Here is a 27,169-nt window from a genome sequence, read left to right as displayed (position 1 = left end):
TGGAATTCTGTGCACTCCCCTTATGGTCCGGGTCAAATTGACCCGCATTGGATTCAATACAATTCCTCAAAAATCACACTATGAAAAACAACAAAGATTCAGGTACAAACTGTAAACTTTTAATATCAACATTTGTCAAATATTACAAAAAAAATATATCTGAAGATATGATTTAATGAAAATGTTTTTTAACCATTTTTTAAAACTGTTTTGCTTTGACAAAATTTGAATATACATTATATTTATATATATTTGAATATACATTTTTTTTTTTTACTTTTTTTTTTTTTTTTTTGCTTAGAACATCATAACTGAACAATTAATCAATTAATCTGAGCTAATTTTTTTCTGCAGTCTATGTCGAAGTCTCAAGATATTTCAGATATCTTGAATATATAAATGAGAGCTTATTTTACTATCTGCGTCTGTCAAAGATTTTCATTTGTAATTTGCAATTAACTCTGAACACCATGATTTAGCTTTTTCAAGTGTGTTTGGTTTGGGTTAGAGCACTTTTAGATACACTTACACTTTAGAACTGGAGTTGATGCCCAGTTGATACATAAAATAAATGTTTTTATGTTGTGTCTGTACAGTTGCTTTTGAATAGCCTATTGGGGGTCAAATTTTGCATGCATGTTCATGAAGATAAATGCAAAAAAGTCACAAAATATCAAGAAAAAAAAAAGATTTAATATTATTTCAGGTAGCTTGAAAAAATAAATTATAGGTAATTTTTACCATCTGTGGCTGACAAAATATTTTTCTGTATTGAAATAAGTGTGGAAAACCTAATTTTTTAGCTTCATAAGGTAGTAAAAAAATAAAATAAAGTATAACCAAGAAATGTTATTATTTTGGGTCCGTACAGTTGCCTTAGAGCGTTAAAATATGCGGGTCAAATTGACCCGCGAACATCACGAAAGAAACAGTAATTTTGTTTGTATATGTCAAAAAACACCAGCATGTTGAAACTTTGCATGCATGTTCATGATGATAAATGAGAAAAAGTCACAAATATCAAGACAAAAAAACATAGGTTAACCAGTATTTCCAGCAACTATAAAATCTAAACGGGTCAAATTGACCCGCAACATAACACAAGGGTTAAATTGGTCAAACACCTTGCAGATCCCCAAAGCAACAAGGTGCCTTAGTGTGTGACCTGTGTCTATTTCTGCAGTGAGTGAAATGAACTGTCTTGATCTTCATGGAGTGCATTAGTTTTGTATTTGAGGTCCCTGAGCAACACACGAGACCTCATAACCCTGTTTAAATATCTTTATTAAACCCATCCGTCTTAACTCTAATCCTAATATGTTACTCTCTCAAATTTGATTGTGTAATCATGGCAAGATGAAAACAATCAAATAACCATAGGTACTGAACCTTCCCTGTTGAATTACATTATCCTTTTACACTGGAAGACTTTTAATGAGGGGAAAAAATCAATTGACTTGAATCTATGACTTTGAATTTTACATTCTGATTAAGGACTAAGTACTTGAATTTTCACTTACGGAATGTTTTATCTGCTCATAAGCTCATATATGAAACAAATACCCTGAAACAGATGCTATACTGGAGCAGATCAAACCCCCCAATCAAACCTCATATTTCCACGATTCCCCACTGCATTTTTTTAATTCCTCCCCGGGTTGCTTTACCACTCTTTAAGCGCTTAATGAGACAGACAGAAAGAAAGACAGAAGGAGAAGGGGAGAGAGAGAGGCTGACGGAGAGACAGAAACAGAGAAATCTCATCAAGGAAATAAATGAGTATGTGTACAAGCGAGCATATTTGGCAAAATGTAATTACCGGATTAAAAGGAGAGAAATGCACATTAGGAATAAAGCAACATTAGAGGCAGGGGTGTAATGGTGTCTTTGCGGAAATGTTTCGTGATCTCCAAGCAGTGGATCAAAGTGGTTTTTATTTTTCTCATCCTAAAACAGGATCTTGGTAATTTTCTACCATGTGGGAAGCGCTCGTTTGACAGCAGAAATAAAAATGAAATATAGACTGCCCTCTCCATTCAAAATGAGAAATGTTTCATTATGTTCATGAATCATTTAGGAGAGTTGAACGTTCTTCCAAGACAAATATGTGTACAGTAGATGTCAAAAAAGTGTTTGAGGACAAGTAAAAGGAAACTAAAAATATAAAAGCTCTGTTCAGACGAGGCCAGGTAAATGCTGTCTGATAATTGATTTTAACATTGGAACGTAAGGTAATTCCTGCCTTTACAGAGGTTAGTCAGTGAATATCATTGCTGACGGAATTGGAAATATTGGTGTTTTCTTCTACAAAATGTGAGAATTCCAGCTGAATTACCTACTGTTTTTTGGTTGTTTGTTTTTTGATGAACACCAGGGTTATGTGGTATATTTCAAAGCATTTTGTTACACTTATATTCAGAAAACAGACTGAAATCACTGAAGTCAAGTCAAGTCACCTTAATTTATTTCCTCCTGGGACCCAGGAATAGACTTTGTCCACTGTTGTAGACATTATATTTGAGTGAATTTCTCTGACATCATACATGTCACATGTCACAACCTGGGTGTCCTGTAAAGAGCAGATTTGGGACTTTTCAGAGATACCAAATGTTTGAAGGTTTCACCATGAAAACAACTTCTCCTTGGTCTTTAAAAATGTCTGACATTAATTTAGTGATCAAATGTAGCACTCTTATGGAAATATGATAATATATTGTAATTATAATTTAAATCGGACTACTTTTCAAATTGTATATCATAAACCAACATCTCAGGAAAACGTTATGGGGTTTCAAATCAAAAAATGACTTTCTGTTACAGAACAGGGCATTGATTTCATAATGTCCACTGTAGAGGACATCAGGACTTAAATCATGTTTATCAGGCATTTTGGGAGACAACAAGTGAATATGGAAATAAGTTATACATCAATATTCCTATGAAATATTAGATATTATTATTAAAATGTTGCTAATTATTACACTTCTTTTTTCATTAAATGTTGCTCCAAGAACACATTAATGTGCACATTAGATACAGTGTATAGATACATGGGAATATTAATTTATGGCCATTTTACCCACATATTGCATAGAGCAAAATGGTGCATCAATTCATTCCGTTGTATCTTTCATAACATAGTTGAGAATCATCTTTATACAAATTTTAGTTAAAATAAATCCTGAAACCCCAACATTTATTGGTGATTGAAAAATGATGGTATAATGCCCTTTTCACAAGATGTAAAATAAGTCTCTGATGTCCCCAGAGTGTGTATGTGAAGTTTTAGCTCAAAATACCCAACAGATATTTTTATATAGCATGTTAAAATTGTAACTTTTTGAGGGTGAGCAAAAACGCACAGTTTTTTGTGTCTGTCCCTTTAAATGCAAATGAGCTGCTGCTCCCAACACAGGGGGCGGAGCTTCAACAGCTCGTGTCCTGAATATTTCGAAAACGTTTAGCCTTTTATGTTCAAACCGGAGTCAGACAAACATGGAGAGACTCAAGAAGAAGTGGCAATATGTGACAACAATTCTGAATGGTTAGTTGATGAATTTATGAAGCTTATGTGTAATTATCTTCTAGTCATTGATTAGCATATTCTGTCATGATCTAAAAATCGCGTTCCCGGGGGCGGGGTTTATGTAAATTTTAGGGTTTGTGATGTCACTAGCCCGGGAGGAAGCTTGTGTAGTCTCTACCAGCCGTTTGTTGTAGTCCTTAAAAAACAATTTCTTTAAAAGAAAATATCTTCCTTTGCTTTGAACTTTGAGCATTGTAACTTTGCAGATGTTGTTTATGCTCAAACAGCAACATTACACACAACTTATAGTAAAAAAAGTGAAATCATAATCAACCACCCCTTTAAACAACTAAGTCCTGGTGTCCACTACAGAGGACATAGCATAACATATGAATAAAATATCATTTTTCAAAAATTCTTTTTTTTTAACCATTTGTTTCTTATGCTCTAGACAATGTGATGACATGAAAGAAAAAATAAAAACTAAATTCAAAACATATTTTTTTTCTGGGTCTCAGGAGGATATAACACTTTTTACAATACAGATTGTATCAAAGCAGCTTCACAGTGATAACATGAAAATAATACAACAAAGTTTGTTTCTAGAAGAAAATTGCATCACAGTCCACCTTAAGTAAGGCAGATCAATAATATTGTTGAATATTAAATGTCCCCAACTAAGCAAGACAAAAGCCAAGGCAACAGTGGCAAGGAACCAAAACTCCACCAGTGACAGAATGGAGAAAAAAAAAAAAACCTTGGGAGACCCCAAGAACCCTGGCCAACGAGCGAACCGTGTATGATTATGATTCAGGCAGCATTACAGGTACTCAAACATGAAGTACTCAAACATTCTGTAAACCTTGAAATCCAAACAGCACTTAAGTTTGAGCTGTTTCTGTATCGCCTCTGAGCATTTTATAAAACACTTGAGGTCAGAGGTTTGTTGCTAGAACACTATTGCCTACACAGGAATCTTATTTTCTGGCCATTTTTCTGTTTTCAGTTAAACCATCCTTTTAATCCTCTAGCTTGTGTGCCAGGCTGGTTTTTGACCCTGTCAGTGTGTTGCTTGTTAAAGTGTGCAGCGTGAGCTGATTGGTGGCTGCGAGCTTGAAGACAGGGGAGTTTGCTGCATGTTCCCGGGCCAAAAGCAGAATGTCCACGCGATTTAAGCCCTGATGATCATCTAAGGAGAACCAGAGAGTTGAGGCTCCCGACTGTTTTGGCTGAGGGCAGAGTGAGGAGATAGATTTGTTCCAACTCACGTAGTAGTTGAAAAAAGCAGTTAGCGAAGCCCTTGGGGACGGTCGGAGTCTGTGAACGAGCTGCTGTTCCTTTTAAAGAACTCGAGCGCCACTGATCTCCAACAACCTTTAAAAGCGGGTCTGCAGTCTGCTACGCAAGCGGCCGTTTGCACGCGTGCTTAAACTCACTCCCGAGACTGACTCTGAGCTGAATGCAACACAATATCTCATATTTCACTGTAATATTATATAATAGCAAACCCTTTTGTGGTTTCAATGGTCTTGTATTTTTTACTTATTATTCTAGTCTTAAACCAGTTTATTTTCTATTTACATTTTAACTATTTCCCCACCAGCGTTTTTTTTTTTTTTCGTTTACCAGCCACCGCCAGCATTTTTGACCCCCAGAATATTTTTTCATATGAATATCTGAACATGCAATATATCAAAAGAAAGAGCAGAGCCTCTGCTTCTTTTCCGTTACGCCCTACAAAAGTGATAATTGCGTGTTTTCTCCTCAAAATTCGAACTTTGCATGTGCGCCTCTTTGTGAATGTTGGGGTATATTTAAATTATTTGTATTTGTATGTGATTTGTGCTATTTTTATAAGAATAAAGGAATGCAAAGCAGGTATAGCGATTAGCTTATTCTAAAATGCTACAAACAACATATCTCTGCCTCATTATATGACCAAAATCCACATTAGATAGCAAACACACGGTTGCTGCCTTACATTTTTAAGTACAATCATCTTGGATGTTTAAGTCATTCCAACTTAAAGCAACACTAAATATTATTTTGTACCTTAAAATAATGTTTCCAAAATCCTTTCAGTGGTTCATCAAGTCGTAACAGGGTGAACGGCACTTCTGCATTCGCTTTGCGGCCCTATATCTGCTATAACTGCACTATGCAAGTTTGCCAGATCGGGTGGCATTTCTGTAGTTCGAATGAGACATAAGAAACTACAAATCTGACTTGCTTTACGGCAAGTGTTACAATAGTCATTATTTTGTTTTTCTTCGTTTCTGATGTCGCAATACATCATACTTTCAATGGACAATTCCGCTTCCAACCTGTAGGGGGATGTATTTGGTGTTGCTTTAAATTAAAAAAAAAAAAAAAAAAAATTGCTTAACTTATTTTGATGAGTTAAAGCAATGTAAAAACATGTTGTCATAACTTATTGATCATATATATATATATATATATATATATATATATATATATATATATATATATATATATTTTTTTTTTTTTTTTTTTTTTTACAGTGGGTGGTTTACAGTGAGTAAAAGCATAGTATTAATCTCATAAATTGGCATGTGTAGTTTGATGCCAGTTGCAGCTAAAATTCTCCTGTCTCCCAGATATGATTGTATGTATTTCATGATGCATGTTGTCAAAAGAATTCACGTAAGGATGAGTCGTGAAGATTACGAAAATGAATCTAGGAATGACTAGACTGTTGGACTCCAAATCAGTAGGGGTTGAGGCAACAAAAATAACATTGTAACGAGGTATTTTATGGATACTGTAACTGTAATAATATTACTGAAATCTTATTAGTAATTAGTTACACTACTAGTTACTGCAAAAAGGTAATATTATTACTGTAACACATTGCTAGTAATGCATTACTGCCCAACACTAATTGTAAGGTAATTTGTGCAGATTTTCAGACAATAGTAATTACTGTTGCAGACTTCACCCACTTGTGTTCTCTTGGCTATTTAATGCCTTACTTCACATTAAAATGCACAGTGCTTTGTATAAAAGTCTTACGTTAACATAGTGTCCTTACCAGGTGTAATCAACAAGTTATATAAGTGATTTATTCCAAATCTGAATTTGAACAGGACATTTTCTTAATTTGTTTGGCTTCGATTTCTGTGGCATCATACTTATAATGCCCACTCTCATCAAATCTTCTGATTGGCTGTGACTGTATCAAACATTAAATTAAATCACTAGCATCAACAGTTCCCATTAGCGCTAACATGATTTATTCTCCTAAAATTAAATAGCTTCTTTCCAAGGCTTTTACTAGGTGCTATTTCACCTCATTAATATGGTTGACTGAACATTTGAAGGTAAAGAGAGATTATTCTATGTTAAGAAGCAACTGGGTCATGTGTGGATTTATGAACATAGGTCTTTGAATCCATTCTCTAACCGTCTTTGAAGTTTATGACAAGTTTAAAGGTTAATATTGTTAAATCAAAATGGCAGTGTCCAGAGGATATTATGCATAGGCATCTATAAATATTTCAGTCTCACTGTGAGTTCATTAGCATAAGCAAAAGAAATTATGTCCACGTGACACACATTAGCTGACACATGCATATCTGAACATACCCAAACACACACACACACAAACACACACATTTAAAAACCTTACACATCCTAACATGTTGCTGACCTAATGGATTTTTCAACCGGAGATAACCGGCAGCAACACATGATTCCCGTATGCAGAGTGTGTGTTGCGTAAGTGTGTTTGGTGGTTTATAATGTTGCTGCTGCTGTCTGGAAGCCCTTAGAGGACAGGTTTGATGAAATGTCTTCTTTCCGTGCGCACGTAAGCTTTGGGGATTATTCTGGAGCTTAAAGAAAGCAAGGAAGATGCACAGTGCTCTCACCTCAAGAATTAATGCAATAATATGAGCGCTTGGAGAAGACTGGTTCATATTTAACTAAACATTGCCACATCCAATTAGTATCACACTGGCATATATATATATATATATATATATATATATATGCCATGTTGTCATAAGCACTGATCTTTTTTAATTATAAGCCTGCTACCTTATGTTATATGTTATTTATTTAATTGAAGAAATAATTGGAGCTTTGGACCACATAAAATTAAGTTTAGAAGAAGCATTATTGGGTTGAGTTCAGCCTTTGTTTCTCCATATTACGAAATAAATAGACTACTACAAATACATAATTATACATAAGTAATGGCAGGTTTTATTTCAGAGTGAACTATTAGTGTAATTCCTTTCAAGAAATCATCAGCATGGCATTTTTATTGTCACAATAATTACAAAATGAACACCATGTGTACAGTGAGTGCTGAAACCTTCTCACCGTGATATAAGGGTGATATGTGTATCTTTCATTTGTAACGTATGGTTATGTTTTCTCTCTTTGCTCTCTTTAGGTTAACGGGTTTCCAAATCCCTCCTCCCATCACCAGCACTGGGTCTGTATTCTCGCTGAGACTCACCAGTGACTTCGCCGTGAGCGCGCATGGCTTTAAAATCTATTATGAAGGTAAAGATTCCAGTCCATTCTACATCTTGTTACACCACATTGTCATTTATTGTGCATATCAGATCAAATCTGCGGTATTAATTAAGAGCTGCTCTGCTTGGCGAGTTAAAGGCGATCTGTGCCAATCATAATTCTGTTTATTAAACCTCAATGACGAGGTGGTCACTGACTAAAGACCTCATCACTCCCTATTAAACCTCATCAAATTACTGTCTTTTAGACACTTGCATTAAATTCCAGGAAGATGGCTAAGTGTATTATATCACCTTCTGTTTCATTAATTTAGCATGTTAACTAATGGATAGTGAAGGGTACATGCCGTCTTTCTCTTTATTGCATTAGTCGTGGGTTTTTTCCAGTTGCTTGGCTGTGCTTTTGAGTCTCCTAGTCTTATTTATGAAGACCTACAGGCTGAGGGTTGGTTCGATTTTGTGTGTGTGTGTGTGCGTGTGTGTGTGTGTGTGTGTGTGTGTGTGTGTGTGTGTGTGTGTGTACAGTATGTGTATGTGTATATGTATATGTATATGTATATGTATATGTGTGTGTGTGTGTGTGTGTGTGTGTGTGTGTGTGTATGTATGTATGTATTTAGATACTCAGCCTGTAAATAAATAAATAAATTTATTGATTTTATAGAATTTCTTTTCATACCGCTATGCATTAATTTGCTTTAGCAATATAACTTTATATGACACTATCTGTCCATTACATGTCTTCATACGATGTGTCATAACACATATTAACTGCACGGCAGACTTGGGCTTTTATCTTCTTTTCTTATCAGAGTGTTTGTCGGCTGGATAAATGTGCGGAAACTCGTGGACTCCCCGTATCAGCGCTGGGAGTGAGACGGATGAGTGTGGTCTGGCTCATTGTTTGATCTGAGTCAGCCTGAAGCATCATTTACTGTGTTGTTTCAGTGTCTCGGCCTGGTTGCCTCCCCTTCCCTTTGATTCATTTTTGGATCAAACAGTGCTGGGAAAAAGTGTCTCACTACTGCAACGTCAAACTTCTTTTCTCAGAAAGCTGTGGGCCCTAAGTCGTTCTTCTAGGCAGATTAAGGAAAAGTGATTGTTAGTCCATAAGAAGTCAAATTTTGGCTTAACTAAAAAGGGATTTAAAACTTGTTTTGGTGAAATTTCAGGCTAGTTTGTTTTGGGGAGTATTTAAATTAACTTTATTTATTTATTTATTGAAGAAACATCAATTTATGGTGTCATTAATAGTGCACAAAAAAATTGCAATATGAGGATATAAAGGTGCATTTTTTCCTTTCTAAACACAGATGTACTATTACTATTACGATCATTGTAATATTATGATAACTTGATGCTCTCAAAGTCACTGTAAATGCACTTATGATTTTTTTTATGGAGGCTTTTAACCATGATTTTATTTAGCAGTTTATTTTCTTCCTCCTTTTTAAATATGCTTATAAAAGACAACAAGTAGAGTGACTGACCATGCAGTCTTTATATAGAGAAAGTAATCTTTATATGAGACTTCCCGTGTCAAACAGTAGCGTTGCACTGGTTATACACAGTGACATTGAATTGGTTCACAATCACACTCCACATATCTATATCATCAGCTAGGTTTGCTTGGCTGTAATTTTGTCATGTAATGCTGCATTTGGACAGACAAATTACTCGCCCCTTGATGTCTGGTTAGTGCACATTTCGCACTAGTCTGTCTGGTCGCATAGAACACAACTAGAGCGATCATAACTCATAATAATGTGCTGTTTGCATTTTCGCACAACTCCAAAATCAGGAGATATTCAACATCCAGCGTGAAGTACGTGCTTTCCTGATTCTTTACATAATCAAATGTTTCATAACAAGGACAGCAGTTGGGTATGCATAGCCTCACCTAGCAGTCTGTCCCAGAAATGTTTGGTTGAATAAGTGTTCATGCAGAGCAGAGTTCCTGGTATGACTGGTAATGATCTTATGATTTAACATGGGTGGATGGAGGATGAGGTTTGGAGGTGTTGCTGTAAGTCGATGACTATGGTAGAATGGACAATTTAGAGGACATATGGACGGGAGTGTTTCTTGTCGATACATTTGTTACACATTTTGGCTCTTTCAAGATCTCTGGATAGTAAATGTAGGAATGTACTGTATGCCAGCTCTTTATTTGCATCAAACAATCTTTATTTTAATTGAGTAGCAGTAGCCAAGTTCAGTAAGTAAAAACTCAACATTTATGTGTTGTGTACGATGCCACTCGACCTCTCTGTCCCCATTTCCTCATCTGTCTCTGAATTAAAAATTGGCAAAAGTGTGCTCACTGGTAGGCAGTCTTCCACACAATTAATACAACATATTTATTACATATTTTTTCCCTGATGTCCTCAAAATAGTAGTATTGGGGGAGGGGTGCAAAAATAGTTTAGTTTTCGTGACCGTTTGTCAAAACCAGTGGGTCTCATTCACTAATAATTGCGTGGATTATTTTGTGTTTGCATATACACAGGAGAAAAGATTCAGCGTAATTCACATGTACTGTATTTCGCATATGATTTGTTCTTAACCTCATTCGAATGTTAATGATTAGGAGGATTGTAAATAAGCAACCGCATGCCCAAGGTTGCCCATTTAAGGGCTTTCCGCACAGCATTTCCTTCCAGCTTTTCGTCACTCTCAGCAAAAAACACCTTTAAACAGACTCAGATTATAGTGCTCTCATTGGTCAGCTGTACACACACATACAGTATGAGCAATAATGCAGCTGTTTTTTATGTTTTTAATGTAAATGGTGAACTTATAGTTCGGGGTAGCAATGATTTTTTAACAGAACAGCACACACTTTAAAAACAGTCATGGAAATCTGATTTATTGTAATATATGACCCCTTTATGATTATTTAACTGGCTAAATGTCCTATATCATCTCCATTTTAATCTCATCTGTTATTTCTTGTTTCTTTTTTGTTGTTCTTTTCTGGCACAAACTTCTGAATATTTTTGCGTTTAGCTCCCCTGGCACTGTAAGTTTCGCTGCTAGAGGTCGCTTATGCAAAACAGTAACAGGCGTAGACATCTCGATGATGTCGAGAATGAGTGTGGAATCATGGGAGTTGTCGTCTTCACCTCCACAGCCGATGCAAAGCAATCCGACAGGACTCATGTTAATGGATGAGCTCATGAATTAATTTAACGTTACTGTGGTATGAAGTTTTATTAACGTTTTATTAACGTTACTGTGGTATGAAGCAGGGTGGGGCTGAGAGTGCTCTCATTTACCTTGCTGTTTGTGTTATGCTTATATTCTGCTGTTGGCGCTCCTTTTATTTAGTTGTTTATATATAAATTATGATTAAAGTGGCGCTTAACATCCGCCTCCTTCTTCCTTTACATTTGATTCACATCTCATTCTAATGAAATAATTGACAGTGCTGAATTACTACTCTTTCGGGTCACTTTATTTGACGAATTAAAATGTTGTAACACAGCACTGATGAATTTGGTCAAAACAATCATATAAAAAATACAAGTTAAAAGTTATGATATAATGGTGCGTTCTCTCGTTGGCTGCCATGAGACACTTGTTGATCGATATTAGAAGAATATCATAATAAAAGCTGGATTACTTGTGTTGCTAAATGGCGTATAGTTAATTTTTAAATATATTATATGGTGAAAATGCTGTATTACTTTTACTACAAATAAATCTCTTTCTGATTACGCTGTTAGCCACTTAACAAAATAGTGTTGTCTCGGAGGGCATGGTACAAACATGTTACTCGCAGTAAATCAAGAAATCAAGAGATTCAAACAATATGACTAACCCGACAAAGGTTTCCAAACAGTTGCTCACCTGTCTAATAAAGCATATTATATTAAAGAACCAGAAATCAAGGGTAACACGGATATGACGTCATTAGCCGTGTTTCCATTACCCTTCAAATTGCGCAAATTGAAATTGCGAATTGAAAATACGCTTAATGGAAACACGTAATTTTCGCCAAAAAAAAAACAAAAAAAAGTTTTTACGCTCACATGAGGTTTTTCAGGCAATTCGAAAAAGGAATATTTTGCAAAACTGCAGTTTTTGCGCATGTACAGGTCACCTGACGTAGATGACGCGGTGTGTTTGGACAGAATATGAGACAGAGCTCTTTATTACATTCATAAAAGACAAAAAAATTACAGCAATAATGGATTCTAAACCTCAAATAAATGCCGCAATCAAGACCTCGAAGCAGATATGAGGGAGAAACACCCAGAAACACCTCATATGTGCCGCTCACAAGTATAATAAAGGTCGTTCCTTACCATTAATGCTTGGAAAACACACATGCGTCTCCTTTTATTAATAATAATGGCTAGTGCAGTGGCTGGGATATAGTACATAAACCTCCATTTTGGAATGATTTTACTGATCGTTAGAGGAAAAAAATGAAGTTTTAGTCGCATAACATCGGTTAATGGAAACGCCGTCATTTCGCAATAGTTTTTTGTCGACATTTAGAAAAAAATCGCAAAAGTTTTGCGCAAATCTGTAATGGAAACGCGCCTATTGACAGGCGGCGCAATGACACAGGCCGTTCAATTCTCTGGTTTTAAAAATTATTGGAAAACATTTGGGATAATGTGAGTACATTGTTCCAGTGCTTTTTGGATATTTGAATCCCAAAAAATTGTTCATATTGTGCTTTTACAGAACAGTTTCTTGGTTTCCTGTCGACTAGTGACAGTGTGTTCTGGGATTACATTCACTCGTTTATCCTGCAGCATACAACAAATGGATTCAGATATTCTTGTCTTCTTGCACCATGAACCACCACCGATTGCGTGATTCTCTCCAAGCATCTCTTGCGTTCAGATGGGAAATGTTGAATACGTTTAAAAACAGATGACGGAAGGAGAAAAAAACATGCACAAGCAGCTGAAATAACTTCGGACTGTTTCCTGAAGGATTTTGGCATCATTCTTCTCAGACCGTGACGAATAGACAGTTATCTAAGGACGGTGTGGGTGTAGAACATGTTGATTTCAAAGACACTTCTCTGTCACCAGGGAAACTAGCTTCTCTGAGAGGAAGTCAGCAGTTTTACTCGTGCTCCTGTAAATACATGCCTGAAGCTATCATTCTCATGAGGGCCGGCACAGGTATATATATCTTACAACATCCACGCGAGTCTGGCAACCTCCAGAAGCTCTCTTGAGCTGAAGCAAATCACTGTACTTCACTGCTTCCATCCTAAAGGAGGACCTCTCGCACGTCTATAGGACCTCAGAGACCTTCTGAACGTAGAGGTTTTCCTTCAGTATATGAATATTAAAGTGTGCTTTATTATTAATGGCGCACGCTAGCTTTATTAAAAATGTATTCTAAGCTAAAAAGGATGTATAAGCAAGTGTTTTGAGTTCCCTGTGGTGCTCAGGTTTATATCTCTGTTAAAAACAACATTTTCATGTGATGTTATTGAAAAAGCTCTTTGCCAGTAAGGCTGTTATTCCGATTCCAGATTTTTGTTGATTGCATATTGTCGCTTCCAGACTAATTTTCACAAAAAAAAGTTAAGTAATTATAGAAGCTTGTTTCCACCACTGGATAAAAAGTAAAAAAGGTAATTGCGTCTTTTTATCTCACAATTCTGACTTTTTTCTCGCAATTGCGAGTTGACTTGATATAAAGTTGTAATTTCGAGAATAAAGTCTGAATTGTGAGATAAAAAGATGCAATTGCAAGATATACTTGTGATTATGAGAAAAAAAGTCAGAATTCTGACTTTATAACACGCAATTGCGACTTCATATCATGCGATTCTTACTATGTATCTCGCAATTCTGACAATTCTGAGAGAAAAAATGTCCAAATTGTGAGATAAAGTCCAATTACCTTTTTTATTTTTTATTCAGTGGCGGAAACAAGCTTCCATATATAATAAACAGTGAAATTGAGATTATGATTTACATTATTATGATTGATAGTATGAAAGGCAAAATATTGTTCAGCTGCTGTTTTTATTTTAATCTGTATTTTGAATTGTTTTATGGTGTTTTGATTTTTTTTTTTATAAATCTGTTGAATGTATAATAGGAAGAATCACTGATATAATCAAAGATACGCCACCTACTGGTGTAAATCAAAGAAAATAAAAAGTCACTGAATGAATCCGCGATTGAATCTGAATGAATCTTTTTGATGAACCAATTTAAAAAAACTTGATTTGGTGCAATAAAACGAATTCACTTTACTGTAGTACTTTAGAAATCTCTGTAACAAACAGTCACGCTCTAATATGTTATTTGAGGTTCATAGAAACTTTTCTTTTTGGGTTTGACTCTTAACCTATTTCTTACGGACTAATTACTGCTCAATTATTTGATTAATTTTCTTTGCTGACTAATATATGTATATAGTATTATCATAAAAATGATATCAGCATAGCTAAATATGCTTCTTTTTTTTCTTTTTTTTAATAATTTAACTATGCCCCCTCCAAATTCAGTGGGCCTAGTCGAGATGAGCACAGTATATTATAACATAGAAAATGTGCGAGCAGACTTCTGACCCCAGGAATCCAGAAAATGCTGGATTGATTTCCATGAGGATGGCATGAGATTATTGCGTAGTGCTGACAAGTAGTTTAACAGAATGCAGGCAGTTTAAAGCAAAAGCCTCGAGTTCTTCTTTTCCATCCTTCTACCGACACCTAAACCTAATCTATTCAATACAGGATGAAGTATGATTTCTTTTTCTTTTCTATGCATCACATGTAATGAATTTACAGCTGTTTGTGAGCACATTCACTTAATCAGGAAGATCTGTGCCATTGCCAAAGGTCCCAGGAACTCATTGCTTTTTGTCTCCAGATTGTGTTTCCTTTTCAATTTGATGCTTTCCTGTTTGCCTGGAATATTTAATATCCTCGCTAATGACTATCCACCGCTGGCCTAACATGCATGCCTCCTCCAAGCGGAATTTCAGGTCGAAATTAATTGTATTAATTTACACTGGCGTCTAACTTGAGGCTTATTTGTGAAGATCATTTCCCAGCGGTAATAGACGAGCTGCTGCTTTAATAGGAGTGCTTCTGCTGACCTCTTCGGTCTCCTGTCACTTTATTTTGAGTGACAACAGACTGTCTCTCATACTTTATCATAATTAACAGTGAATTAATCAGAAGATGTTCAATAACCCAGAGTGCAACCCACCATCTGCAGCATAGTGTTTAGAGGAACAGACTGTTTGGGAATGTGGTGGTGCTCTGATGATGACTGACAATGGTTATGGATATTTCTGGAGATATGACGACATTATTAAAGTGCAGAATTGTGAATGATAGGTTGATGGGTGATATCAGTTTTCACTGTGGATAGACGGCTGCATATATGTCAATCATGATATATATTGCTTCTCTTTCTTCTTATTTTTAGATTTGGATTGGGGTGAATGGGGGTTTGCTGATTTGTTTTATTCAGCCAGGATTCATGAAATTGAATCAAATAAATGTTGTCCTTTTGAACTTTCTAAGAATCCAGTTTTTTTTATTTTATCATGGTTTCCAAAAAATATGAAGCAACACAACTGTTTTCAACATTGATTTTTGAGCAGCAAATCAGCATATTAGAATGAAGACTGTAATAATTATCACAGGAATAAATTACATTTTACAATATATTCAAATAGAATAAAGGTATTTTAAATTGCAATCATTTTTTATTAAATAATTGCAGCCTTGGTGAGTAGAATAGACTTCTTTATAAAAAAAAAAAATAAAAAAACATTGAAAAATCTTATAACCCCAAACTTTTGAACGGCAGTGGTTGTCAACTTAGGATATTGAATGTGTTTAACACAATATTTTGTAACAAATTTACCATATTTTACATTATTATTGTTTCATTTTGCTTTTCTAAAGAGTAGTCTGAAATCGTGAAATTAATCAGTTATTTGATTCTATTGAGAGCCAGAGTTGTATACAGAAATAATAATAATAATTTTAAGGTTTATTCATCTTTGCACATAGTTTTTTTCAACGCTGTAATTGAAACAAAGATTATTTGAGTGTGAGAATATTTACAAAAATACTATTTAGGTGTTCATTTCAGTGTTAACCTCAAAATGAAAAGTTAGAAGTTTAATTTAATTAAAATTAGTTTTACTGTTTCTTTTTAACTGTGAAATATACTAGCAATTTCTGAGTGGAACGATTTTTTTACACCAGTTTTGTTTTAATATTTTAACAATTTGTTTTGTCTTTAGTACAGTGAGAACATAAAAGCCAATCATGCTTGTCTTTACTGTGTGACGCTTAATATTTTTCACACAATACATAGGTCTTTATACATGAAATTATATCACTGTTAATTATTATTATTATTATTATTTTTTGAAGGTTTGAAACCCCATTGATTATTTGTCCAGCGACACTAGAACACTATGTGTTGGTGTAGTTACGACGTCTACCAGCAGGGACCAACGGGCCGTTTTAACCGGCCAAGACCTCGATTAAGATGGATGAAACGGCCTCACTCAAGCACTAAACATTATTTACTCGATCCTTGATGATCCTTTTATTTTGTCTGGCACTGAAATATATCTCTGCTGTGTCTGGGACCACCAAACTCAGACAGCAGGAGGGACTGAGAGCATCCGTCTCGGACAGATCCGCGGCACAAAGGATCAGTTGTTTACTTTTAATTGAATCCACAGGTGATAGAGCATCTAATGTTGGAGCGTGGGTAAAGACCAGTCCTGTCAATAATCAAGTCTCTCATCTGAGCGTCTGCATCTTTCAGAGGGAAGCAGAAGAGGAAAAGAATGAGAAAAACTGTCAAAGCTCGCTCCTTTACTTTCAGATCGATGATTTCTCCAGAGTTCCTGCCCTCTAATCCATTAGTCGGCTTCCCGTTTCAAAGAACACCGTCAAAGCTTGTCCATTAAAACGTCTTGTTCTCAACTTAATAGCCGAGTTCCTATCTTATTGACTGCACCTTTGTCATTTCCAAAGTCAATCGTGTGATGTCTGGAGTGAAAATAAGACAAAATGACAATGTTGGTGTCATGTAAATCTCATCTTTCACATTTGTAATTATAGATGAGCTCATTAATTGCTGGAAAATATTGAGAAAATACCTCAAGGGACTTTTCTTTTCCTCACGCAGGTAATTAGCTCTGTACCAGATGCTTAAGTTATCTACATCGAAGTGCTTGACATGAATTGGGCCTGAAGATGAAACATAATGTAATTAAGAACTGTAGGATAATAATTGCATATCTTATTTACACACATAACATGTTGACGTCTCAAAGATGCCACCAACATATTCATTTCGCCTCTTGATACGAGTATGAGAAAATGCGTCTGGTAACGTTTGACACGTTCAAATCCTTCTTGACTGTAAATCTTACAGGTTTAGCTATATGTGATTCGACATTCCTGCACAGTCCTTGAGATTTCAGACAAAGCCCCTCGCAGTCCTTCAGATTTGAGGTGTTGCGCCGACACAAAAGCTTCTTACAGAATTAATTAAACATGTGCATGCTAATTGCTGCCGTCCAATAAAGATCGTTTGCCCTCAGGGCACAAAATGAGATGCACAGTTCAATTGAAAATCTTTACATGTCGGGCTTCGCCAATTTGAAAAGCTGCATGTTGCAGATTACCAGGTGTTTAAGACAATCATTTGACCTCCAAAAAAACGTGACGAGATACTTAATCGATCCAGTCAAAGATGACAAGGGTCTTGTTGAAGAGATGCGACAGAAGCCAGATGATCTGAAATACTTGGGAAATCATGGCTGAGGTCTGTCACTTAGATGTTGATCACAAAAGAAATCTGCTGCATTTTACAATATACTTCAATGGTGTGCCTTTGATTATTTACCTGAAGTCTGATTTTATTTAATAATTTTGTATTTGTGTGTGTGTGTGTGTGTCTGTGTCTGTGTGTGTGTGTGTGTGTGTGTGTGTGTGTATGTGTATGTGTATGTGTGTGTGTGTGTGTGTGTGTGTGTGTGTGTGTGTGTGTGTGTGTGTGTGTGTGTGTGTGTGCTTGTTTTAGGTGCTGTCAACATCATGGAGTACATTTTAGTGTTTATGCATATATGAAAATTTGGCAACACTTTAGTTTAGGGTTAATTCTCACTATTAACTAGTTGCTTATTAGCATGCATATTACTAGGATATTAACTGTTTATTAGTACTTATAAAGCAATTATTAATGCCTTATTCTGCATGACCATATTCTTCATCCCTTAATCCTACCCAATACCTAAACTTAACAACTACCTCACCTATTAATAAGCAGTAAATAAGAGTTTATTGAGGCAAAAGTCATAGTTAATAGTGAGAATTGAACCCTAATCTAAAGTGTGACCAAAAATGTATGTGCAAAAGAACACTTTAATACCTACAAAGACTAATGCGTGTCTCGATCGATATGGATGAAACACACATTCAATCCTGCAGAGAGAAAAACAATAACAAAATGTTTTTTTGTAGTAAACAAAAGAAAATGCATTTCTCTATAAAGTCTCCAGGAGGACTCTAACTCCCAGCCCTCTTGACGTGTTGTAATTAGACTACGGAAATAGTCGTAGCATTCTCAAACATCCGAAGGTCCCGGGAGCAAGTGCTGATGTGCTTTTTGTGCAGACTGTCTGGGCTTCCTTTTGTCCCCACTTCAGCTGCTCTCATTAGCATGGAAACAACTACTTCACTGGCCTTGTATTAGTGCTTCCTTGACCTACTTCTAACCCCGACTTGTACTTCTGTCTCAGCTCCACACGAGCTCCTCGCTGGGATTTGTGGGTAGGGGAGGATGTCACCCTTCTCCTCACACATTGAATCCATCATTCTCCATCTGTTGGAGAGGTTCGAGCCAACACCTGCTGATAAAGGCATTGAAGATCAGTGCCAACTGGTCACAGACCTTTAGGCCTGCGCTTTCCCATGGTGCTCTGCTTTCTCAGCTCTCCTTCTTATCAGCCTTTCAGACCCTCGTTCTGCGCCTGCAGCTCCTGCCATGGTCAATCCGTCAATAAACAGAAGTGCTGAACAGGAGAGACACTAGAGTTGCCTCTTTTGTAGTCTAAATAGACTCAGATTAGCTGTGTGACTCTGGTTTTAAAGACAAGGCTTAAAACTAGTCCCAGACTAAAATGCATGTTTGAGCTGTTTTAACTCAAAGCAACTATCTTATATCTCAAAATATGTCAATGCTATTGTTTTGTCTCAAGATGAACACCAGTACTATTTTTTTTCTAAGGCACGTTTATAAAATCTACTTGAATGCCCTAATTAAACTATAGGCCTAATCCTGGCTTAATCTAAACCCTTTGTTTTTATGATTGTGTTTCCTTACTAAGCTTAATAGTGTAGCGACTGAGATTAAGGCATTTGATTATTGTGAAACTGTAGATAGATGAGAGTTAGAATAAATTCTAATTAAATTAAGTAGCCGCATTGTTTTTGGTAATATTTATTGCAAAGTGGCAATGACATAATGTAAAACTTTATTAAAACACTCATAAAAAAGAATAGGAAAAGGCACTCAGTAGGATGCAAAAGTTAAAAAGCCTTTATTGTTTATGTGGCTGATACGCGTTGGTGTTTTGATGTTTTAGCCCTTTAATACAATAAAGGCTTTTAAACTTTTGCATCCTACTGAGTGCCTGGACCTGGATTTGTTCCTATTCTTTTTTATGAACGTTTAACCCTTCCAAGAGCACCAGAGGATACAAGGATACCAGCAGCGCTCCAGCTCCCCTTTGTCTAGTTTTATTAAAACACTGTAGAAAACAAAATAAAATAAGTTGTTTTGGAATACCATTACTGCCTTAAAGTAAAGAAGAAAAAGGTAATAGTTAGAATATGGATAAATTACGTATGAAATGTGTCAATTTGATATTTGAAATTGAAATTTGATGAAATTTTATTTTTGTCATAATTCTCAAACATAAACTAAAGTTGCATTGACAAAATCATATTTAGATTTTTATTATTTTGTACATTATATATATTTTATCTATTATACTGGTATATTTAATTGTATTTTATATAGCCTATAATTATTATTTTAATATTATTGAATAAAATCATATATGTATACAGTGAGGAAAATAAGTATTTGAACACCCTGCTATTTTGCAAGTTCTCCCACTTGGAAATCATGGAGGGGTCTGAAATTGTCATCATAGGTGCATGTCCACTGTGAGAGACATAATCTAAAAAAACAAATACAGAAATCACAATATATGATTTTTTAACTATTTATTTGTATGATACAGCTGCAAATAAGTATTTGAACACCTGTCTATCAGCTAGAATTCTGACCCTCAAAGACCTGTTAGTCTGCCTTTAAAATGTCCACCTCCACTCCATTTATTATCCTAAATTAGATGCGCCTGTTTGAGGTCATTAGCTGCATAAAGACACCTGTCCACCCCATACAATCAGTAAGAATTGTTACAGAACCAACTACTAACATGGCCAAGACCAAAGAGCTGTCCAAAGACACTAGAGACAAAATTGTACACCTCCACAAGGCTGGAAAGGGCTACGGGGAAATTGCCAAGCAGCTTGGTGAAAAAAGGTCCACTGTTGGAGCAATCATTAGAAAATGGAAGAAGCTAAACATGACTGTCAATCTCCCTCGGACTGGGGCTCCATGCAAGATCTCACCTCGTGGGGTCTCAATGATCCTAAGAAAGGTGAGAAATCAGCCCAGAACTACACGGGAGGAGCTGGTCAATGACCTGAAAAGAGCTGGGACCACCGTTTCCAAGGTTACTGTTGGTAATACACTAAGACGTCATGGTTTGAAATCATGCATGGCACGGAAGGTTCCCCTGCTTAAACCAGCACATGTCAAGGCCCGTCTTAAGTTTGCCAATGACCATTTGGATGATCCAGAGGAGTCATGGGAGAAAGTCATGTGGTCAGATGAGACCAAAATAGAACTTTTTGGTCATAATTCCACTAAACGTGTTTGGAGGAAGAAGAATGATGAGTACCATCCCAAGAACACCATCCCTACTGTGAAGCATGGGGGTGGTAGCATCATGCTTTGGGGGTGTTTTTCTGCACATGGGACAGGGCGACTGCACTGTATTAAGGAGAGGATGACCGGGGCCATGTATTGCGAGATTTTGGGGAACAACCTCCTTCCCTCAGTTAGAGCATTGAAGATGGGTCGAGGCTGGGTCTTCCAACATGACAATGACCCGAAGCACACAGCCAGGATAACCAAGGAGTGGCTCTGTAAGAAGCATATCAAGGTTCTGGCGTGGCCTAGCCAGTCTCCAGACCTAAACCCAATAGAGAATCTTTGGAGGGAGCTCAAACTCCGTGTTTCTCAGCGACAGCCCAGAAACCTGACTGATCTAGAGAAGATCTGTGTGGAGGAGTGGGCCAAAATCCCTCCTGCAGTGTGTGCAAACCTGGTGAAAAACTACAGGAAACGTTTGACCTCTGTAATTGCAAACAAAGGCTACTGTACCAAATATTAACATTGATTTTCTCAGGTGTTCAAATACTTATTTGCAGCTGTATCATACAAATAAATAGTTAAAAAATCATACATTGTGATTTCTGGATTTTTTTTTTTAGATTATGTCTCTCACAGTGGACATGCACCTACGATGACAATTTCAGACCCCTCCATGATTTCTAAGTGGGAGAACTTGCAAAATAGCAGGGTGTTCAAATACTTATTTTCCTCACTGTATATACCTAGAGTGTAGAGATTTGGAATGCTATGAGAGACAGTATATATTGTGAGATATAAAGCCACATTTTTAGCGCACTTTTATTTATCTTTATTTATTTTTTCTGTGTGTACTTTGTGAGTCTAGTATTCCAGCTGGTTCTGCTCCAGTCTGCTTACATTTGTGCTGTAGAAAATGCTTGACAGCTGGACAAGTTAGACAATTTTTCTGATACTTTATCCTGTCTCATTACCGTCCTGGCAAGATCTGGCAGAATATACTATAACTTCCCACACAATTTACTTCTCAAATCTCGACTACTCTCTCTCTCTCTCTCTCTCTCTCTCTCTCTCTCTCTCTCTCTCTCTCTCTCTCTCTCTCTCTCTCTCTCTCTCTCTCTCTCTCCTCTGCAGCAGGGAACAGAAACTGCAGTGCTCAGTGTACATGAGTCATTCCGCATCCAGCGCTGCTCTTCCCGCGTTCAGCAACACACTCCAGTCTAAGCTGTGGATTAAACTCCGAGAGCCCTGACTGCACGTTCTGCAGGGCCTCAGCTCAAGTTCTCTAAAATGAGTGTGTCACATTCGCATGAGATTTATTTCAGTGCAGATGCATCAAAGAGTTTGCTCCAAGTGTTCATAGACTCTCTCCGTCTCCTTAGCTCAGGTCTTAGAAATGGAAGACAGTGTAGTTTTAATATTCCTGCAGCCGCTTGGCTTTGCCTTCGCTCTGACATTTTAATCGCTGGGAGGGAGTTAGAGTTGTGTGCGTATGTTTGTGCTGGATTTAGCTTGGCTCTCTTAAAGGAATAGTGCACCCACAAAATATTTTTATTTATTTACTCACATGCTGTTTCTAACCTATATAACTTTGCGGGAAGAAAAGGGATGAAGAATTGTTAGCCAAGAGGCTTTAAAGATTCAGAGAGGATGCAAAAAGTGGTCCATAATATTGTATACAAAGTGAAATGACAAGTTTGCATGAATTAATACTTTTAAATTTAAAGTGAAAATTCGCCGATTTTCATCCCGCTTGTATTGTTACAATGTCGGTAGTAGATGTAAATGAACACTTACTCGTTCTCTAAGAAATTCCCGCTAAATGTGAGTTCTTTGAATTCTTGCACCCGGGAACAATACAAGTCGACACCAATCTGACTAAAAGTTTCCTACTAAAGCAGGGGAGGTATTTTACTCTGGTAAGCCTATCCTTAGCAGACTGGTGGGCGTGGCCTTGGACGGCAACATGCCCAGTGCATTATGGGTGTTGAAGTTTTCCTACTTATTTGGTAAAATGGAAGACAACAGCCTTTTTTTCTCTGTTTTTCTAATCAGGTAGCACCGATTTAAGGGCTCATGATCTGCATTTTTTTTATTTTATAATGTTCTCTGAGGTCCACTCATAATGTTATCAAGATTTTTCAATGCAAAGACTGTGTTTTCCACAACTGGGCACTTCTAAACATCTTGTAATCCTCAGTGGCGTCTCTATGGTTGTGTTGCTGTGTTATTCCTGTGTTTGCATCTGTCTCCTGTTTACTACTACATGACATAATGCGAATCAGTGGGCGGGGCTAAAGAGGCAATGATGCAGAAGTAGGCGTGTATCTTGTTCTGTGGAGGCGGACTTACATCACACTATGACATCATAATGTAACGCATTCCGAATCGAGTTGTTTTCTGAGCTTGGATTCAAGAAAAGCTGTTTTTGGACTAACGAGAAAGTTTTGAGTTCTGAAACTAACAGAATGCTTTTATAGCACACTGACCTCTTACATGTCAAAAGATCAAGGACAATTTTATTTATTTTTTCAATTCATGACCCCTTTTAAAAAAAAATCGCTCTCTACTGTGTATGCAGCCAAGCTTTACCCAAGCCTAATATAAAGTGGGACCTAATAAGGATCACAATATTTAATTAAAAAATTGTTTATTTTGATTGACTTGAACTGCTCACGTGAGGCAAAGATTATCAGTGAATAATGACTTCAACTTGGGTTTGTTTTTCACAAAAAAATAATAATAATTTGTCTTGGAATCTATAGGTATAGATATATGGTATATATCATATGGTATATGATATATGTATCCCATCAAATGGGACCATGGAGTTTTTGAGTCCTTTTTGAAGCTTGAAAGTCACAAGCCCTATTCATTGTAAGTGCAAGGAAAAGAACGACTAGCACAATTCTTCAAAATGTCACCTTTTTGTGAAGAATATTTGGAATGATATGAGAGTGAGTAAATGATAACAGAATTAGTATTTTCGTGTGCATTCTCCCTTTAAAGAGATGGTAAAAGAAGAAGAGCTGTGTTGTGTGTTGAGGTGACACATGTGATGCTGTGGGCGTCGCTTTGAGGAAGTGACTTCAGAGAGTTCTGGTCCATTTGCAGGCTTGGCACTCGCTGTTAATGCAATGGATTGGAGGGATGACCTTGTTGGGCAATATGGCGGTGTACAGGCTTCTTGGTGTGCAGACACATTGCAAAAAAATAAAATAAAAAAATGGTAGCATTCCCTCACCATCAATAACAATTACAAAGCTGAGGGGCTGTCGGCTCCTGTAGGATATAATAACACAGAAGATGACATGCCCTGAGCACCAGTGAGACCCCTTTTCTCTGTCACCATGAGAGAATGTGACTACATGAGAAGTTCTAACATCATGAATCATACTTTCAGAAAGCAACATGTCCACTCAAAAGTCCAAATAATATTTGTTCTAATAAGTCGACCTTAACTCACTTACAATATCGGTCAACATTTTGAAATAATTAATTTAAATATTTTTTTTTATATATTTTAAAAGAATGCTGCATTTATTTGATAAAAAATACAGTAAGAACAGTAATATTGTGAAATATTATTACAATTTAAAATATCTGTTTTCTATTTTAATTCTTTTTTTTTTTTTTTTTTTGTGATCAAAGCTGAATTTTCAGCATCATTACTCCAGTCTTCAGTGTCACATGATCCTTCAGAAATCATTCTAACATGATGATTTGATATATTCTAAAAATAATATTCTAATATTGCTGATTTGATTATTATTAGAGTTGAAAACACTGCTTCATAATTTTTTTTGTAGAAACCGTTTTACACTCCCATTCAAAAGTTTGGGGCAAGTAAGATTAAAAAAAAAAAAAAAAACTTTTATTCAGTAAGTATGCATGAAAGTGATCAAACATTACTGTAAAGACATTCATAATATTGCAAATTCCAAATTCTATTCCAAATTAATGTGTTTTCCACAAAAGCACTAAGCAGCAAAAACTGCTTTCAACATTAATAATAATAATAATAATAACTATTGTTTATAATTTATCATCAATAATCAGCATTTTAGCAAATTAGCATTTTTTTATATAATTGTTTATTGAATTTTTCTTAAAATACAAATATAACAAGACATCAACCCCCCACCAAAAAATAAAAAAAAATAAAAAAAATAAAAGCTCAGATTTTTATATAAAACAGGACCATACCATAATAAGGCAGATTTGTGAAAAGAAAAATAGCAACGACATTATATGATGTGTAACATGTATAAAATAATAAAAGATGGAGAGGATGACCAAAAAATAAGGTTAAATGTCCAGAAAGTTACACAGTTACATTGTTCCTTGTAATATAATAGGGCGAAGACAAGGTTCCAAAGCGTCCAGATATGGGGTCCAGACTTTGTAAAACTGCCCTGTTTTTCCATGTAATACATAGATAGGTAAGGCGCTCCAGGGGAATCAACTCAAAAATGATCTTGTGCCATCCTTTAAGGGATGGAGATTTATCACTGATCCAATTAAGTAAAATATTTGTCCTGCCAGCAAAGGATAGAATATTATACAATTTCTTATTTGCAGACGAAGTAATGCATCTATTAGGTATACCCAACACCAGTGAGACTGGGTCAAAATCTAACTGAATATTACAGATCCTTTCCATCTCCCCTAGCACCAGAAACCAATACCTTTGCAGTCTGTTACATGACCTATTTCAATTTTACATTTTAAACACATAGGCGATAAAGAGGAGTTGAAAAAATGCCTGCGGTTAGGGGAAACATGGAGTTTAAATCAGCATATTTGATTTCTGAAGGATAAAATTCAGCTTTGATCAGAGGAATAAATTACATTTTACAATATATTCACATAGAAAACAGCTATTTTAAGTTGTTTTTTTAATAAATAATATTACACACTATTGCTATTTCTACTATATTTTTGTAAATGCAGCCTTGGTGACCAGAAGCGGAAAAAAAAATAAAAAAAAATATTTGTATAATATTATTATTATTATTATTATTATTATTACAAACTTTGACCGGTGTATACAGCATCTTACATGCACAGCTTAAAGAGATAGTTAAACCCAAAATTTCAATTGTCATCCATTATTCACCCTCATGTCCTTCCAAACCTGAATGACTTTCTTTCTTCTGTGAAACACATAAGAAGGTATTCTAAAAAATGTGTGCTTTAATGTACGTATAAAAGCCAGCGAGGTGCAAAGCATTCTTCAACGTCTTCTGTTGTGTTCCACCGAAGACAGAACGTCATACAGGTTCAGAAATGCACGAGATGAGTAAATTAATCTCACTCATACCCCTAGGGTGCATCTGAAAGGACCTGTTATTTGCACATTATTGTTCCTTGGCTGTTTGCCATTATGGCCAATCTAAATAATATGGGGTAATTATCTAATTAACATTTCTTATCTGATCCACATTACCTAAAGATGACATCAAAGTGTGATGGCAGTGTTGTGCAGTTAATAATTGAGGAGCACCTGACTGTGATTTTCTGAGCGTCAGGGTGTGTGTGTTCGCTTTCTTCATCTGAACAGTGAGAGTGATGCTGTGAGGCCCCACGCGGAGCTGCGCCACAGGGCTGTGTCACGTTAACATCTGTCCTAACTCTCGAGAACACTGTGATGCGAATCCCACTCAGTCATTGTCTGAATGTGGTCGGTGTGTGGAAGTAGGTGTGTATGTATGTCTCAGTGGTGTAATACCGTATGCTTTTCAAACACGCTGAGAGGCTTTGTCAGCCATTGTGGTGCAGCATGTTATTGTTCCTCGACAAAAAATCTTTCGAAGTTTTTGTGCACATGCAGACTAGGACTCTGCGGTGTATATACCGGTACTAAAAATGTACTGCAGTACAATATCATATTGATAGCGTTAGCATTTATTAAATCTAACCATTTTTTAAACGCATGGACTTAAATTGGCATATTTGTAAAAAAATTTATATTATTCAGAAATCGGTGCATAGCAAGCTCAAGAAGTGAAATAACAAATATCTTAGTTAATAATATATATATATATATATATATATATATATATATATATATATATATATATATTATTGCAGTTCACCATTTGCATTTAATGTGAATTTGCATTTGTTGTATATTTTCCATTATGATGCAGTTTGACAAT

At 36.0% G+C, this 27,169-nt stretch overlaps 1 protein-coding gene across 1 annotated transcript in view; it reads left to right on the top strand.

Annotated features, from left to right (window-relative positions):
* csmd3b (CUB and Sushi multiple domains 3b) overlaps nucleotides 1-27,169 on the top strand; it is a gene marked incomplete at its 5' end in the record, with an annotated part of 449,682 nt that overhangs the window by 91,497 nt on the left and 331,016 nt on the right. Inside the window, one exon of the mRNA XM_084131937.1 lies at nucleotides 7,947-8,059. Coding sequence (XP_083988063.1) covers nucleotides 7,947-8,059 — 113 coding nt within the window. The remainder of the gene's footprint in view (nucleotides 1-7,946; nucleotides 8,060-27,169) is intronic.

The sequence above is a fragment of the Abramis brama genome (genome assembly GCF_963993115.1).
Source record: "Abramis brama genome assembly, chromosome: 12".
NCBI lineage: Eukaryota > Metazoa > Chordata > Actinopteri > Cypriniformes > Leuciscidae > Abramis > Abramis brama.
Note: the sequence above shows the minus strand (reverse complement) of the source record. Positions and strands in the feature narration are given on the sequence as shown.